The sequence below is a fragment of the Apteryx rowi genome, unplaced genomic scaffold, assembly GCF_003343035.1.
Source record: "Apteryx rowi isolate R43461 unplaced genomic scaffold, aptRow1 scaffold_107, whole genome shotgun sequence".
Lineage (NCBI taxonomy): Eukaryota > Metazoa > Chordata > Aves > Apterygiformes > Apterygidae > Apteryx > Apteryx rowi.
The window spans coordinates 113301-131095 of NW_020447275.1; the positions used below are offsets into that span (position 1 = coordinate 113301).

At 37.0% G+C, this 17795-nt stretch overlaps 1 protein-coding gene across 5 annotated transcripts in view; it reads right to left on the bottom strand.

The window, feature by feature from the left end:
* Positions 1–5814: 5814 nt before the first annotated feature.
* Positions 5815–17795, bottom strand: part of AMPD3 (adenosine monophosphate deaminase 3) — a 32336-nt gene continuing 20355 nt past the window's right edge. For all 5 annotated transcript variants that reach the window (XM_026070902.1, XM_026070910.1, XM_026070883.1 and 2 more), the window contains 9 exons: positions 16835–17029; positions 16427–16558; positions 15388–15551; positions 14050–14176; positions 12909–13072; positions 10693–10813; positions 9003–9176; positions 7780–7890; positions 5815–6844 (listed from right to left, as the gene is read on the bottom strand). In XM_026070902.1, coding sequence (XP_025926687.1) covers positions 6668–6844; positions 7780–7890; positions 9003–9176; positions 10693–10813; positions 12909–13072; positions 14050–14176; positions 15388–15551; positions 16427–16558; positions 16835–17029 — 1365 coding nt within the window. In that variant the 3' untranslated portion in view covers positions 5815–6667. The remainder of the gene's footprint in view (positions 6845–7779; positions 7891–9002; positions 9177–10692; positions 10814–12908; positions 13073–14049; positions 14177–15387; positions 15552–16426; positions 16559–16834; positions 17030–17795) is intronic.

The following is a 17795-nucleotide window of genomic DNA, read 5'->3' on the forward strand; positions in this document are numbered from 1 at the left end:
ATAATTTGTGTATAAGTAAGTTGTGCAATAAAGTTACTTTGGAAGAAAWATCAAAGTTGTTTTAGGCTTAAGGTATCTCTTAGCTTTAATATCACAAAAGTCTGGAAATGAATTTTACTTTAAATATAATTCCATCATACTGGTGCCATGGTTAAAAGTATATATGCCATTGTGAGTCAGTTTCTTGAATGTGATATTAACCAGGTAGCCTAAATACAGCTCTGGGGAAGGACTCACACTGATTCTTTTCCTTTCCATTTTTCAAAACAAATAAATTGGAACATTTTACAGTGATGTAGAATTAAAAAAAAAACTCTACTTGCTAGAAGGACACTGTTGGTCAGGTTTCTTTGAGGAACTGTGGTTTTTATTTTTTTTTGGTCCGAGTTATTCCATAGTGTCTCTGATAATATTTTAAAGCTTAAAATTTTTAAGATTGGAGTATTCTTTCTTCTCAGATTTATTCTGATTTTTTAAATAATTGAAATATATAGTTAATGTACCTATTTCCTCTGTCCAGTTATTTGGTTTCTCTGTTTGGATCTTTCGAAGGAAAGTAAGAAATGGGAGAGGAATTCAGTAACAGATCAGGAAAATAAAATTTCAAAATTTACAAATTGACAGAGACACCAGGAGGTAGGTGTACTTGAAGAATTAACCAATGTTTATATTTACTAGATTTCAATGTAGATGTATAGTAACTATTAGCCATGAAATTAGTGTAACATACATGTTTACTGTTTAGTGGGAAATGGTATTTTAATTTATATATCTTTACTTTTAAAGAGACTTCTGTACATAATTATAAAGGTTTTCTAATCCATACTCATCCCAACTCGGGGAGCACAAGGCAATCAGAAAGATCTCTGTGCTGTAGGATTGAAACCGAACTGTTAAATTCCACCCCTACATAGCTGTATGTGCCAAATGCATTATTTTTAGAAGGAACATCTCATCTATGGCCCTTTATGCTTTGTGTCCTTCTGAATCCTGGAACAGTCATGTTCTCTGTAAGCTTTAAAGATGTTTAATACAACTGGGAGCTGCATGTTAACCTATCTGGCGTTAACTCTTGACACTGCACATGCTCTTTAATTACACATCCACTAAATACACATGCTCTGTAATGGAAGTAATTGTATTGTGACTGTAATGCTATAGTTGGTTCTTGGTTCTTGTTTTTCTGCTGTTAAACCACTCTTGTAGATAACTCACCATAGAGTTTTATTTTCACCTGTTTGAAATGGATGAATGGAATTCAGCTTTCTTACAAGCATTTCTTATGAGTAAGTAATTTCAAACTTTTTTTTTTATCGTCTCTTCAGATGTTTGGCATCTAAAGCCTAAAATTTGTCATATGGCAATGTACTTTAAAGAGTGAACATTCTTTCCTGTTGCTGTGTGTAGCTGAGATTAATCTGAATGGTACAGTGTTCTTTTCCAGTAACCGCAGCAGGGTACTTATCCCAGGTACTTATCCCATTTTGCTGTAAACTAGCCTTGTTCCAATGAAGGCCTCATGGAATGAGCATTATGTCTGGGGGATCTGACAACAAGCCCTTTGCATTTGTAGCCAAGTTGTCTATACATTGCTTTTGGCAGTTGATTGCTTACCTTGCTAACTATTGAGGTTAAAATATTAAACTCTGAACATGAGTTTCATAGGCCTAGAATAAAAAAAACTGTCAATTTTGGGAACTCGGATGGAACTTTGCCCAGTGTGCTTCTGGTGGAATGAAAAATACTATCTGAAAGGTAATTAAATGAGCACTCTACTTCAAAGTGCTATTTAAAAATATAAACTGTTTTTATGAACAAAGCTTACATTAGCCAGGAATTTACCCTTCCCAAATTCAGTTTTGTGTGAAACAAGGAAGGGTTTTGGACTACAGTCTATGTTGACATGGAAACATGGCTCCAACTCACTTAATAGACCTTCCAAATAAATAATTTTTATGTGGGAGAGTATCTTTCATGTCTAGACCTTTAGAGAACTATCAGCCATGGTTAATAATTAATGAATTAGCCATGTTGCTTTCTCACCACTATATGCTATATTCCCTGTGCTGCTTAACACTGATACTTATGTTTCTCCCCTACACCTCTCAAAACACTATGTTCTTCAGTTACAGATGAAGTTCTTTAATCTGTATTGTGTTTCTTAAGTACCAGCTTGAATATAGAAATAAAGGGTTCATATAGAACTAAAGATACTGATTGTAATCTTCATCTTAAAAAAATCTTTATTACATTAACTACTGAAGAAAGTTGTGTGTTAAACTTTCTTCTCAAAAGTCATCTTGGCTGTAGCAGAACACTTATGTTGATATTGTCTGTTTCCCTCAATTTGTCACTTGCTGGCTTCTTAGTTTTGTGCTTCACTGTCAAGAAAGCTGTTTTGGGTAATGCTTAAACTTTTTTAACTCTGGGTGTCAAAACTGCTTCCTAGTTCTCAAATTCAGGTGTTTTGACTCCCAGTTACATAGCAAGATAAGGCTCCAGCGTCAGAAAGAGTTGCAGCATGCTGTACCCAGATTCCCAGCTTGGATGAGCAGGGAACCAGAGCACCCAGTGACAGTAGGGGGCAGACCTGCAGTACGATTTCACTTTAGGACTTATTGTCAGGTCTAGTGTTGGGATGAATCAGCATAGCTTGTTTTCATTAACACTGAATTACATTAAGTCAGCTAAACCTTTAGCTCTGCTTCCTAAGTGGTGCTTACTAGCTTCTGCATCTCCACTTTTTTCAGTTTTTGTGCTGTGGTAATCCTTAGTTTTGGTTTATCTTCTGTAATCCTAACAATTTAATTGCATAGGTTTTTAGTTCTACTGAAAGGCAGAGATTTTGAACAGCTACAATTTTATTAAAATAGGTACACACACAGAAAACTCTAAGCATGTTCTTTTATCATTTATTTTTCAGTGTAATGCTTAATGTTTCCACAAGAGGCAAAAGATAAACACCACTCAACCAAGGCACAGAGAGAAAAGCAGTTTTTACAGACTTCCCTCCCCCCTTTTTTGGACAGTTATTTAAACTGGGTGACTACTACAGATTAAAGGAAAAACAGAAGGGCCTGGACAGCTAAAGAACAATGATATCAAAAGATGGGTAGCTCTCGGGTAAGAAAAAATCTGTATTATCCAGTGGCAGAGCTAGAGTATCATACAAGGAAGGGCATTACTAGAAATAGTTCAAATAGATACATTATAAATCTCAACTGTAATTAAGTATATCTCAAAAGACTGCTGTGATGTTTAATACCTGTTTTGGTCAACAATGTTATCAGTGGATTTTAAGTGAAATTGTAAAATGCTCTGAACTACCAGATGTAAGGAAGTCTTGAATAATGGTTCAATCTGAACACCAAAAAAATGATGAGAAAACAGGATACTTTCTCATTCTGAAGCAAAACTTAAAAAAAAATAATAAAAAAAAAAACCCACCACCTGCAGTGATGTTCTTCTAGTCCCCCTCTGTACTCTGTTAGAGTAAAACATGAGTTTTGGTGCAACCAGGTTTAATCTCAGCACTATCTGGGAAAAAGTAGCAAGTGCCCCATCTCATATTTGAGTAAAATGTGTAAGAGAGTAATTCAGGTGACAGTAACATTCATCACATACATATCCTAAGACTGCAAGGTTATTTTGAGCAGTCATAACTTAAAACAACTTAAAAAAATACATATATAAATTTCAGAAGTGGACCTGAGAGTCAGTAACTTTTGCCTAATTAAAAGACAACCACAAGAGAGGTAGTAATGTATGCTTGAAAGGATGTGGGTTTGTTTCCTAAAATATAACACTATTAGCTCAATTTATCACTAAAGCAGCACCCCAAGAAGCACTGGAAGCAGAACTGACCCTAAAACAAGGGACTTTCCTTGCAGTAATGGCAGTTTGTGATCATTATCGTCAAAATCCAGATTACTATCCAGTAACAAGCTTCAAATCCAGTTGTGGGTTTTTGTTTAAGAGCTACAGAACTGTTAGAACCTTATATGTTTGAGGTAAGGAAAGCTGAAAGGTATTAAATATACAAAAATTTGGGATAATACTAAAAAAGCTAAATAGTATCTAAGTGACAGACAAAAGAAGACCTAATAGCAATCTTTAGGCAAAAGAACCTGAGTAAAGCAATGATTCTCTTTATTGGATGTATATAATTAAAAGTTAAATTCTTCAAACCAGGTATTTTGCTTGTTCAGACTGAACACATACTTTTTCAGGTAAATAGTAGTATGCTTATAACAGTTTCTTAGTACATTGTACTATTGAAAACAAAGCTTCTGCATTTTATACAGCTAAAATGTTGGAACCACTTTTTTTCCAACTTTGTCCTAAGAAAATTAAAGGTCCTGATAATGTATGATATGAGCACTTAAAATTTCTAACAGTCAATGAGGCCAACAGGTATGGGTTGACTAAGAACTTTGGACAAATTTATTAACAAACACAGAGTTGAGCAGTATCAATAGCACTGTTTCAACAGGGTTTTTAAATGCACAAGGAGTACAAAATCTGGCCCTAGTTGAGCACTGCAGACTTTATGCTAGATCACTGAAGAGCTAAAGTAAAGCCTGTCAACATCTGTCTACAACCATGTTTTGGCTGAAAAAACCCTCTTCAAGCCCTGTAAGCACTGCAGCTGTCTGTGAGCTCAGTGACTCTGGCTAACTGTAGTGTTGCTTGGATGCCCTGAAGGCTGCTCCTGTGTCCCAGGGACCCCTCCACCTGGGAACTTGGGGACCAGCTCCCACCCCATTGCACCCTCAGAGCAGCCTCACATCCAGGCTGCTTCCTTGGGTTCTTTAGGGCAAAACTCTTTTTGTAAGGCTGCCCAGCTATCGGAGGTGATGGGGAATTCCTCCTTCCTTCATTTCAGTGCAGTCTCCCTGCAGTCCCCTTCAGGACAACAGGTACATTAAGAAATCCTCCTTGTAGGTATTGCTTTGAACTCCCACAGCCTGAGGGGAGGAGAGGAGTGTAGTATGTCTCTTAATATGAAGTATAGACATTTATGCTATTAACAAGGTGGTACTGGTGATGTCACCACTGCTACTTCTGGCTGCATTTAGAAGGGAAAGTGAGACCTGATCAGCTCTTGAAAGAAAGGATGTAGGAGGAACTTCCTACTTCCCCAGGAGGAAGGTCTGCCCTAAGAAACCCGAGTGGCCTGAAGCATCTGATGCAGTAACACAGGCAGCCATCTAGGTCAAAGGAGGCTTTATTGGCTAGCACTAATTATTTGCTTTTTATGCATTAATTATGACTTACTGTTCTAAGATGCCTAACTTCTCTATGTATTACATTAGATACCCAGTTGTCTAATTGTAGGCTCAGGATCCTACCTCAGGGACCGTGTGGCTTCAAATTAAGTAGTGTCATGTTGGACTTTCAGACCTTAACATTGTTTGCTGCCCCTAGCCTTGAGTCTTTTTTGGTATAAAACTACATGCAGCTTCTAGGGTAGAGAAGTGCTACCATGTTATTACCTTTAATCTTTCTGAATGAATAGTAGTACTTTGTCTTAAGAAGGATGAACAAGCAGAAAAAAGATTGAAAGTGATAAATATTATAATAGCTATATTTTACTAATCCACCCCATCGTAACTAAAACATTTAACATAAAATGATCTGAAATTACATGTTTTAGGTGGGCTAGCTTCTGTATAAATAGACACTTTGACTTCTTATTYAACTCTTTGACTGACTAAAATACAAACTAACATAAATGTGTAAAAATACGTCAGAAGTAGCACCAGAACCCAGGTTTGAAGTTTCTACCACTGATTGATAAGAACACTTCCTCTGTTCAAGTAAAAGTTTTCTTTACATGCAACCATGAATTTCCAAATACTTTGAACTGGCATATCCACATATTCCCATTAGTTACAAAGCAATTTAAAAAAGTGTTCTCTACTTTCAAGGCAACATTTTCCTGATGCACCTGCACTCATTATTGCAATGTACAATAGTGATGATTTTGACACCATGTTTTCTATTTATTAGATTAAAAAACATTAATCTGCCATTCTTCACAGACATCCAAATACTAGGTGACAACAGGAGGTAATTCTTTAGTCATGAAAAGAGACTACCAGATTTTGGTTTTTCTTGTTTTCCAGTATAACTGCTAAAACATTAAGGTAAAAACTGTGTCAGACCACCTTCCAGAGTGAAAAAGTAGTCTCAAAATTATACACCCCATACAATCTACTAATTAATAAAGGGTTAAACTTACAAGTGCTATATGACATGATTGCCACTGAGATTGGCAAGACAAAAACAGGTGCAAGTATCCTGTCAGCAGCTGCAGTATTCTAAGCAGCATATCACAGATGCATTATGAAAATTCTCTGTAGTTTTCCAAGCTACAATACAATGTACAGTTAAAACAGTATGAAACAATTGATACATGATTGTGAATTTGCATCTAACTTTTACAGCAGTTTTTCAAAGCCTAATGTTTATAGAAACAAATTTTTGCAATGAGAATAATGCAGTAAAAGATAACAGCAAATGTTGTTTTACCGTCCATAGATATTCTATTTCTCTCCATATTGTTCAGTTATGTTTTGGTAGCGCTCAGTGACAGATGATTCAGTATTAATTAGCATGTGATCCTGGTTAGGAGTGAAAGGTTCTAGTTTCTTTGGGTTTGAAACTACTTTGACAGAGCAGAAATCTGTTCTGTTTTCATAGCATCAGCCAGGAAACTAAGTTCATTGCACAGTGTCTCATACCTGAAGGCCATCCGGATCTGTGCAACATTTGTCTTTCGAATGTCATTTCCCTCAGGCCCTTCTTTACAGTAATTCACCCCTAAGAATTTCTGTTTTTCCTATGAAAAAGATTAAACATAAAGGAAGAAGTCAGTTCAGCTGCTTTGATTTATTGCATAACTATGTTAGTTGAATGACTCTGATGCAAGTGAAAAGAGTAGCTTCAACCAGCTGGCTGCTGAACTTTACCTCAGGGTCTTACCACCTGTGGAGATTTTAAGGCTAAAGTTTTTATACATATGATTACTCCCAGTGGTACACTCAATCCGGCTTGCTAAAACCCTCTGTGGTTGTATTTGGTCTTGACTACTACATCTTTCAAGTGAGAGGTCAAAAATAGGCTTAGGTTTCTTTGGTTAGTTATAATAAAGCTGCACAGGAGGAAAAATTTATAATTGTCACTAGAGAATACCAGAGGAAACAATAGAATATACTTGTAAAGCCCTTCCCATACCAGCTCCTTGAATGTGACATAGAAAAGAGGATGCTCTAAAGTAAGTCTTAAAAAGTGCCATGGATTTAGAGTTTTAAAGCCAAAGGGGGATTTAATTTAGTCCGTCTGCCTATGTAAAACAGAACAGTTTCTGAGTACTCCTGCTAACTAAAGCATATCTTGCTTAACAATAGGTAGTTTATTGTTATTCAGTGCAAGACGTGATGTATAAAATTACAGAGAGGCGGAGACGTGGCAACTGTAGAACTAAAGGTTTGGTTGCAAAGGGAGAACTGAGTATAAACAGGCACCTGGTCTCTGTGTAGATTTTGAGAATTCCAATTGGTAACTTTAGTGTAACTTTAATATTCTTTGTTTAAGACTGCACAGCAGATAGTTTCGGAATATTTTTGGGAAAGTGCATAGAGACATGCACGTGCAAACACATCACATACATAAGCACCTGCTATTCAGTTTTCAAACTGTATTAGCTTCTTGGTTCCTACTCACCCTAATATTTACCAAAAAAGAAAAAAAAAGGTATTTTTCAGCTACAATTACCTTATCTGACAGTCCACTCTGTAGTACGCTGTTTCTTGCTATTTCACACAAGTCACAGGTACTTAGTTTCCACACCTGAGCTGCAATGGCATATTCCTCCATGAGAGCTTCCTGTATCACCAAAATATGTTTAGTATTAAACGATACATAAATAAGGTATAAATGTGGATGTGTACTCTTACTAATTAAAGAATTTATACATGCTCTTTAGACAGCTCTGTAAAATTAGAGGCTTAAGACTTCAACATCAAAATTACTACTGAACAGAATTGTTTATTTCAAATTTCCCAAGGGTGATTATTAAGTAATTAATAGGCACTGTGTACCTAGTTTTCTTAGACTAAAAAATTGCAGTCTGCGGTCCAGATCCTCAAAGGCATTTATGCACATAATTTCAGCTGAGATCCCAGAGAATGCAAATACATTGGAGGATCCATGCTTAAATCTTTAATGAATATGTACAGAGATAGACAGGCAGCAGGGTCATTTCTCACTTCTGACCTTCTGCACAAGGAGGTAGGCTCTGCCTATAGCAGGCTGTAACAGCTGGGGATGCTCCGTGCTACATGCACGTCAGCTGGCATTGCGTTACAGCTGTGGAGAAAGCCCCCACAGAGCTCTGTCTTTTCTAGCAGAGACCTGTCACAGGCAAGGAGAAGCAAGCCTGGGTGAAGCCGGCCAGAGTTCTGCTTGTCCTTGGAACACAAACAGTCGAGCAGTGCACAGGCTGCAGCACAGCGCGACTCAGGTTGGGGCCAGCTGTGGAGTCAGGGCACTCTAAGGAGAGACCAGGCATGTCTCTCCTGCCAGGCCACCCAAAGGCGAGCATCAGCATCAGTTTGCTGAGCAGTCAGCTTATACATCATCTTCAGACTCCACATGGTGTTTCTGTAATGTGCTTCCACAGATTTATTAGTAAGGAAACTGGACTTCCCTGCACTCTAGAGGATTTATGAAGGCTCAAACCTCCCTCCAGCCTCACTGTTCATTCTATACTTCAGCAGCCAGCATTGGAGAGGCAAGAGTACAAAAGAAACATAATTAGGAAGTTAGACATTTCCTTCTGAAACCTAACTGTGAGTAGTAGACTGAAAATGAGGGAGAATAATGAAAGACATCAAACTTTACATCCTAAGCAATGATATAAAATACCTTTTGGGCCACTTTGGGCCTATGTCGCACTGTTGCCAAATTCAAAGACGGGACTTTTTTGTGACTCTTACCTTTGTATAATGAAACTGCATAGGATCATCTGTAGAGAGAGAGACATGAAGTCCCTTATGTAGAAATTCCCGTAATGGATTTTTTGAGTACTCCAGGAACAGGCTGTTGTTACTAAGCGGAGACATGGCAATGGGTATTTGTGCAAGATAATAAAGATACTGGAGAACCGGACTCTGTAAAAACAAAACACAATCATTGTTTAATGCCACTATGGGATAATGAAAAAAAGAAGGCTTTCTCTTGGAGAAAATGAAAACAGAATTACAGAGGGAGGACTAAGACCAAAGAATTTAAGTTGACACTGAACTTGGTGGCTTTCTTTGTAAATTAGAAAATATTTAAGAGTCTAAATTTTAAATGTTACTAATCTTTATGAAAATAATATATATTCTTCAAACATAGATGCAGTCTCCTCCTTAAAAATACGGTGGCTTTTTAATATTAATGTAGCTTAATTAGTGTACATGACTATCAAGGGAACTGCATTTAATACTAACAGCATCCCTCCCCCAAAAGCTGAAAGTCACAAATAACAGATGTATCAGAACTGCTAAGCAATCTTACTTCCAAAACTGCAGTCCAATAGATAAACTTTAGGAGCAGAAAGTTTAATTTATTAGAAGCATGTGTTCTGTGCACATAATATAAATAATCTATGGGTCACCTTCTCATCTTTATTCATTACTACTTTTGGATTAACCAACCAGTGAACTTGACAAGCGCCTTTATCATATCTATCTGCTATGCCAGGTTTATTCCATTCTTGGTCTCACAGAAATAGAGGTGATAAGCAGGAGAAGAGTAAAGAGGAGAATGTTCTAGTCATGCACAGTCTTAGTGTAATGTCTGGGTCTAATTTTAGGAATACTGGTTCTGAGGGAAACATCACACATGATTTTAGGCCAAATTTTTCTTTGTCCTTGGATACTTCTAAAAATATGGAGAGAGTTTTCCTACATTAATCAGGAAATCCAAATTATAGAACTCTTGCAACAGAACTACTCTAAACTCGGTGCAAATCTGCCACCCACTGACCAATTATTTTAACTACAAAAGTGTTGCCTGGGGATGAGGAGTCGTGTGATGGGTTTTATCCAGTTAATACTGATATGTCAGGAATGATAATGTTTGTCCCAGTCATAACAGTCAAGTTGTATATGCAAGATTGCCAGTTATATTAAACTTCTTCATTAAATGATTCCAGTGATGCTAGCTATAAATAATCAAAACCTTAATGAACTTTTGAATGAAGGGTAGGGATGCCAGTCAGGGAAAACCACCTTTGTCCCTATGCTGAGGGAACTAAAGCTTTCCCAAAATTCTGAGAGTTAAACTAGGGAATAGGAACAAGTCTAAGCAATTTTTGCCATTGTAATTCTTCCTCTGCTTGCAGTCACCAAAAACAGGTGCTTCCCAGTCCTTCACATACCTAAACAGTCAGTCTTCCTATAAAGACACAGCTTTAAAATATTAACTTAGGAACAGACGTATTTTTGTAAATCAAGTAAGGACCAGGAAGCTCAGCATTTCCTTGAGCCTATTGCTGTTCAAAGTAAAGAGTTATTTGTGCCATGCTAAGAAAATTAATTTTGGGCTGCCCAGATAAAGTGTATTTGGTGATTGCTAGCTGAACCAGTGACTGATGTCTAAGCAGATAGTAATTAATTTAGATGAACAACCAAGCCATACCTTCTTCAAGAGCAATCCATGTGAAATGTTGTCAGCTGTCAGAAAGGCTGATACAAGGTGCGTGATAGACCCGGCTTCTCCACAGTGAGGTCGAAACAGAAAAGTACACATGCCTCTTTCCCTGAGGAAATTAAAAGTAAGTTCCTCTACAAGAAATATCCTCATCTATTTTGTATGCAATCATTAATATGGGAATTTAAAGAATTTATTAAAATGGAGACAGTTATTTTCATAGAGTTTGACATTACACCTAATCTAACAGGCCTGCCTGTAGGCTGCTGTCAAGAGGGGCAGGTCCCTGTCCCCAAGCCCTTTCCACCTGACATGTTTGTATGGTCCTTCTTCCTTGCTTCATCCCCTGCTTACATCTCATTTAGTAATTGCTTAACTGCTGAATGAATAGTTAGCATATTGATTTCAGGGGAGGGAATTGACAGATGGAAAGCTAGGTGAACCAGTGCAACCTGTGGCCGTATAATTCCTAGATCAAGTAAGAGGAAAGAAGTGGAATTACGTAGCCCAGAGTGAACTAACACTGCCCAGTGTGGTTACAACCTGCTGTCTCACTAAATTAAGTGTAGCATAAAACCACAGCCTCTGTAGCATAGAGATTATCTAGGAGTCTTGGTTGTTTCACTAGACTTGACACTCTGTAATTTCTAGAATTATTATATTTGTATCATGAACATTAAAAATGATGCTGAGTTATAACTTATAAAGGACCCTGCTTACACTGCGTAGACAAACATCGTGCAGTTTTTGGAGATGTTCAAAACAATTTCAGCAAGGACTGCTGGAGTATAAAACAGTTCTGGGTTGGATGTTTACTAATGTTTTTTCCTGACAAAGGATTTGAGGGTGTAATTCATCCTTGATGACTTTGCTTATACTATCTAAAGCATAAAACAGTCCTACAAAGGACTGGCTGTGATGCCCCACATACTGACTACATTCAACAGGGGTGAACAGTTCTAATGACTCATTAATCAGTTGTGTCGTTATCTGACCTGGCTCTGAAGAAGATTTAATGATCATCTAGAGAGATCTTCAAATAGTGGTTGAAATAATCTTAAGGTAAAAAAGAAATGCCTACATTCTGACAGAATCTCTCTCTTCGGAAAAGAAAAACTGCAGACTACAGAGAATGTAGAAGAAGTTAGGAGAAAGGGATGACTTTTTTTTATTTCTGTAATGGAAAGAAAGACACAACATAGCAAATACATAACAAATAGGCCCATCTGCTGCAAGTACAAGGCAATTCAAGCTGGATGTATTTATTATGAGTTTTGATTATATAGGGTGGTAGAGAACGAAATGCATGAGATAGATAGATAGTAGTGGGAGAGGAGGAGTGTTACATTGAATGTTAACTTGAGTAAGACTCTTGTTAAAATGATAGTCTGTGCACCTCCTATAAGAATATCTCAGAAAAGTGTATAAATAGTAATGAAACAACCCCTCACAAGATAGACGATGACATTGTAATATCAATGGATAACCTCATTGTGCCTTGATTTGAGTAAGCTGCGCAAATCACTCAGTGAGTCAGCCACAAAGTCAGAAGCATAAGTTAGAGTTGAATTTCAGGCTCTACTGAGCCAATGGCAAAATTTGCTTTCTACAGTCATGATATCATGATATCACATCTAATACCCTAACTTAAAGTAGTAAAACTGAATGAGCCGGCAAGCATGTCAAAATAAATTAACCAAATGGGCAGTTTATAATTATGGTCTCTTTTGCATATCTTTGATCCATAATAGCTGCAGCCCTTAAACCAAAATTTCACAGCATAATGTTGTTTCTCTAAAATTACCAGAAGATAATGAGTTAGCAAGAGAAGCTGTTCTGAGCATATTAAATTTAAAAATTCATTGTGAATCCAAGCAAAGGTCACCAAGCCAGTTTTGTGGAATTCCTCCTTTTGTTTAATTTCTTCTGATTTAAGGAATTCACAAAACAGATACACACAAATATCAAACTAAGCTGTTAATCTGATATCTCTACAATTTCTGAATATTTCATTTGAATTCATTCTGCAGTAAACATTTTCAAAATATCCCGTGTACTCCTCTTGGACTCTTTAAAATAGTTCTTCAAAATAACCTTTGCTTCAAAAGATATATGATCTAGACACAGATTTAGATTGAGAGCAAGATTATTACTTGATTTCTTCTTTTCTGAAAACCTGTTACAGAGGAAGAATAGCTACTTACCTCCTAAGGTTATTTAGCAGCATGATGTTGACATACATGTAATACAAATAATAGCTGTACGGGGGATTCTTCTCACTGGTCCAGAGGTCAGGGTTAAGGCTCTTGTCAGAGAACATATGGCCACTGTGTTTGGATTCATCATCAACACTGTCAAAGCCAGTCACCTGGTGGGAGAAGAGATTCACAGGAATTAGTGTTTTCAAGAAGCAAACTTTGTTATTACTGACTCTCACTTCAGCACTTGCTTGTACAAAGCATCTACTACTCTTTCTGTAAGTTGTTTCCTTCCTCATGCTGGCAGTCCTACTGCTCTGCCCTCTTGCTGTAACACGCAGACAGCAGCAATTATGCTTTTTCTCTGTAACACTGCCCAAACAGCAACACTGGTTCCAAAACCTAGTTCTAGGAGGAACTAGCAGAAGTATGGATACAGAACAAGGATGAACATGGCACATTTTGCCTGTTATGSAGGAAGACGAGTGAACAGGAGTGATAGAGTTTCCTGTATTTTATCTTTTGAGACAAATAGGAGGCCCTGATACACAAAAGCCTTCATATCCTTATAGGAGGAAATATTCCTCTAAAATTCACTCAGATCCAGATTATAATCTTTTAAACTCATCTGCTGTGTCGTCCTGAAAGTAGCTGAAGGCCTTAGGCTCCCAGGAAACCTTGAAGTTCTGATCTGGGGCATACTCAGAAATGTCTCCATTTTATCAGACCCCAGCAGCTACATCCCTGCCTCTCGTCTGAGTCATATCAGGATCTGCATATTGTTTCCCTTCACTTGCCTCCTCTTTGGAGGCCAGTCCAACAGGCAAGCTCAGGGTACACATCCTGGATTAGAACATTCCCTCTGTTCAAGTGCACGTGCAGATTTTCTGATTGTTCTTTATAGAGAGGATTATTGGGTGGACAAATAGTTGTTGAGCTGTTTTAGATTAAATAAATGGTGACCATTTAACAACAGGACCTTACCCAGACTTTTATTAAATTGTATATCGAGGTTGTAAAACGATACGAGTAATCTACAGAGAAGAAGGTTTTGTTAGCGTCTGGCAATTGCTGTCGACAAACCAAGATCTTGGGTGTAGGAGAGGATCTATTTTGTGTAAGCCACTGGAGTTCCGAACATACTTACATATTTGAGGAAAAGGTGCAGTTCTTTGTGCTCCTTGGGATTGATTGTTGCCTCAAACAAAGGTACAAAGATGTTCTCCAACATCTTCCCAAAACTAGGCAGAATATTTTTTGACCTAAATATATCACTGAAGGGGAAAAAAAATATACACAGTTCTGACTATTTATTCTTTAATCAACTGATTAGTAGTTTCCCCCACCTTTACATTTTCTAATTATTTGTATATATCGTTAAGGCTTCAGTTCAACCAGGATTCAGAAATCCAAAGGTTTTGTCATGGCAGGGATTGTCTCTATTCCCTGTCTCCTGCACTGCCTGGCACTCTGGCTGTTTCAGGCTATGTTGAAGCTCCTGGGTGCTCCAGCAATACAGACACTGAACAGTGGTAGATGCCTTCTCAAGAACAGCAATCCTTTCCCTTACAGCAATCCCAGTACTAAAAGGTGAGAGGAAGGATTATCCCTTGTGAAAGATTCCATTTTCCAAAGTTGCAAATACTCCCAATGAATATAAAATGTTCTGTTGGTTTTCCAAGGCTCTCAGAGAAGGGACACAGTACTTCAGTGTGTCATTAACTGCATGACTGAAGTTGCACTCCATTTTGTACAGAAAAAATTTCTACATGAGAAATTAAAGGCAAGAAACTTTCTCTGTAATGAGAAATATATTCTGGGGGGATATATGCGACCATAACAGCTCTTTTTGTGCTCAGATTACAACCACTTAATTTCAAAATATGAAGCTCAGCTATCAAGGCTGACAAAATTATCATGGGAGAGAGTAGTAGAAAAATAGAGCATTTAATAGAGGAATTATAGTCCCAAAGGGTGCTTAAAAATTAAGGAGAATTGATACTGATTTAAGCTTGCAGATCAAAACAATTTGGATTGCATTTCCAAGCTCATTGATCATTTAGTGACTGACGTTGAGGAAGTTTGATGATACAATTTTGCAGAGCATTTTTYACTTTTTTTCACATTTTTGGAATTCAGATTTGATTTATTTTCATTACTAGATTACATTTGAACTTGCCTTTGAAATCAGCTTAATTTCACCCTGTTGTGATTTCTGTTGTTTTTAGTATCTTTGGGCAAAGAAATATTTTACAGTAGTTTTGAATAGCTTCAGAAAGAATGCATTCAAATCGMTTCCTCAGCCCTCCCCCCACAACTGTCAGGAAAACTGTAGCGATGGTCAAGAAAATAGTTGCCAGACTGTTACTTACAAATAGAACTACAGGACAGCTCATAAATCATCTAAAGAAACATCAGATATTAAAACACATTCATTTGTATGATTTCAAACTGTTAAACTTACCAAGAGCTCCTGCTTACTTACTAGATTCTGGGAACCTGAATTATCCAGCGCATATTAGGTGAGTAGACTTTATGTTTAATGAACCATTTTGCCAAGTTCTGCCATTCATCTGGAGACCGTCCATAAATGGATAACCGGGGTTCTGTGTACTGGTATTTACTTTCTTCTAGTTCACAGGCTACTTCCTATTGAATAATAAATATATTTACTTTAATATGGACACTACAGAGCATTCACAGCTAGTAGTATAGTATATTTATTGCTGTGTTTTTGTCAGACCAGACATAACTCTGTATTGTCACCCTTTAAAGATAAAGAGAACCTCTTGTCTGTTAATCCATTATTTTATTTTAATTATTTAACTATTCTACCAGGTTGCTGTTTCAGAAATCATTTGAGTATAATTAAACGTAACACCTGGATTTAGAGGACCAGATTCTTGTGCAATTACTATTAATACCATTGCAAGACTTACAATTAATGCTGGTAAATCAGAATGATACTACTTTATATTGTAGTAAATTACTACATAAAATATGCAGAGCAATGGAGACTCTGACCCAGAATCCAGGATAGTTAGTAATATTAAGGCCATTAATTTCAGACAAGCACTTCTGTAGATATAAGAAGAGATGACATCCAGCTCAGGAATACTACTAATTCTTTTGCTGAAAAAAGAGAACGTGAAGCCTGTGCATGTATGTGCAGATACAGATTATGCAGAGGAGCTTTCCTAGCTCTCCCTTCTCTAGCAACTAGCACTAACCAACTACATCCTAACTAAATATTAAGCCAGTGATTTGAGCCCTGGCTACTCTCCATTAGTTTGAAATTGCACACAACTCTGCTTTGAACTCATACGCCGGTTAGAGCTCATACAACTGCTGAGAAAGCAGCGATGGCTGACTTAGCAGAGGTCTTTTTCTGATGAATTGCCAGAGCAACCTTAATACTTGGGAATCACTTAACCATTGTATTAACTGTAGATATAATTATGATGTCACGAATCTTTTACAAAGCCCAATTTCTCTACAACTGGAAAAGCACAAAAATTGTTTACCTTGACCATACGAGCAAAGTATTCACCACCAATGTAGTTCTCAGTTTTCAAATACAAGTCCCTCAGCTCACTGGCACCAACTGGATTGTATTTAGAATTGAATTTGTCAAATCGGTGAAATGTTTGACGACCCTGTAGGAGGAAAAAAAAAAAGAAAAAAGCAATCCTCACAACACTACCCAAATAAACATGGTTAAAAGTACACAAATAGCTTATAAATTAAATTGCCTAGCCATAGATTGCACAGGAAAGAAAGAACCTATGCTAACTTACTTCAAGCATGCAAAAAAATGCATGAGTTCAAATTCTGATTTAATAAGTTATCATGCAAAAAATTGTAGAAACCAGGCTTTTACACTTACAGAATATTGCTTTCTCTCTTTTATTTTGGTAATATAATAGACTTACTGCATGAACATCTAAAGAGTCTACAGTGAGGTCATAAGGGTCCATGTGAAGGCTTTCAAACACTTGCTTTAAAGTCATCTTCTTGCCTTTTTTCTCTGCAACAATCCTGTGTGGCTCCGTTTGATAAGTGTGCTTAATAAACCTCAACAAATGTTTCTGGTTCATGCAGGCGGCAGCATGGATATGAGTATCAACCTGAAATCAAAAAGTTACTCTTGCTCATCATCTGTATACATAAACTTAAATTAGCAAAGTATCTATGTCAGAGACAGTGACTGAAGTCTTCTAAAATATTCCTTAAGTAACAAAGGGATTAGTGTCTAAGCAAGTCAAAATGTTCCAGCACCGTGTGATTTTGTTTTGCAGGGAGGTATTTATTTTTACATTGCAAATAAGTTAAAATAGCCCTCAATTAATAGTTTCCTTCTTGAAAAAAACTTTTGAAAAAAGGCTTTTCAAAAAGTTAAGATACAGTACAAAGGCTAATTATGGAATCTGGGTCCAGATAAATTTGACACTTTCTTAGAAAAAGCTCCCTAGCTTTTTATTTCATTCATGAATCAATGATGCCTTTCTAGTTATAGACTGTAGTTATAACCATCATCTCTGACTGAAAGGACCTGCAATTCTTATCTGTTTCCTAAAGCATAAGTCTAAAAATTTTATGTGGTTGAAATACAACAATAACTTAGGTCACTAGAACTATAACATAAACACCTGAGAGAGTTTTTTCACTATTTTTCCAGGTTTAATCATAATATAACACTCATAATCTGAACAGATTTTTCAGTCCCTTCAGATCTCTTAATGCACTAAAGAAAGTACAAGCCTTATAGAAGGGCTGAGAGAGTTCCATTTTTTTCTGGAATTTATAAAAAACAGAACAGCGCCGCCGCCGCCCCCCCCCCACACACACACACAAGAAGAACCAAATAGCTTACACAGATCTGCTTTTCTTTTG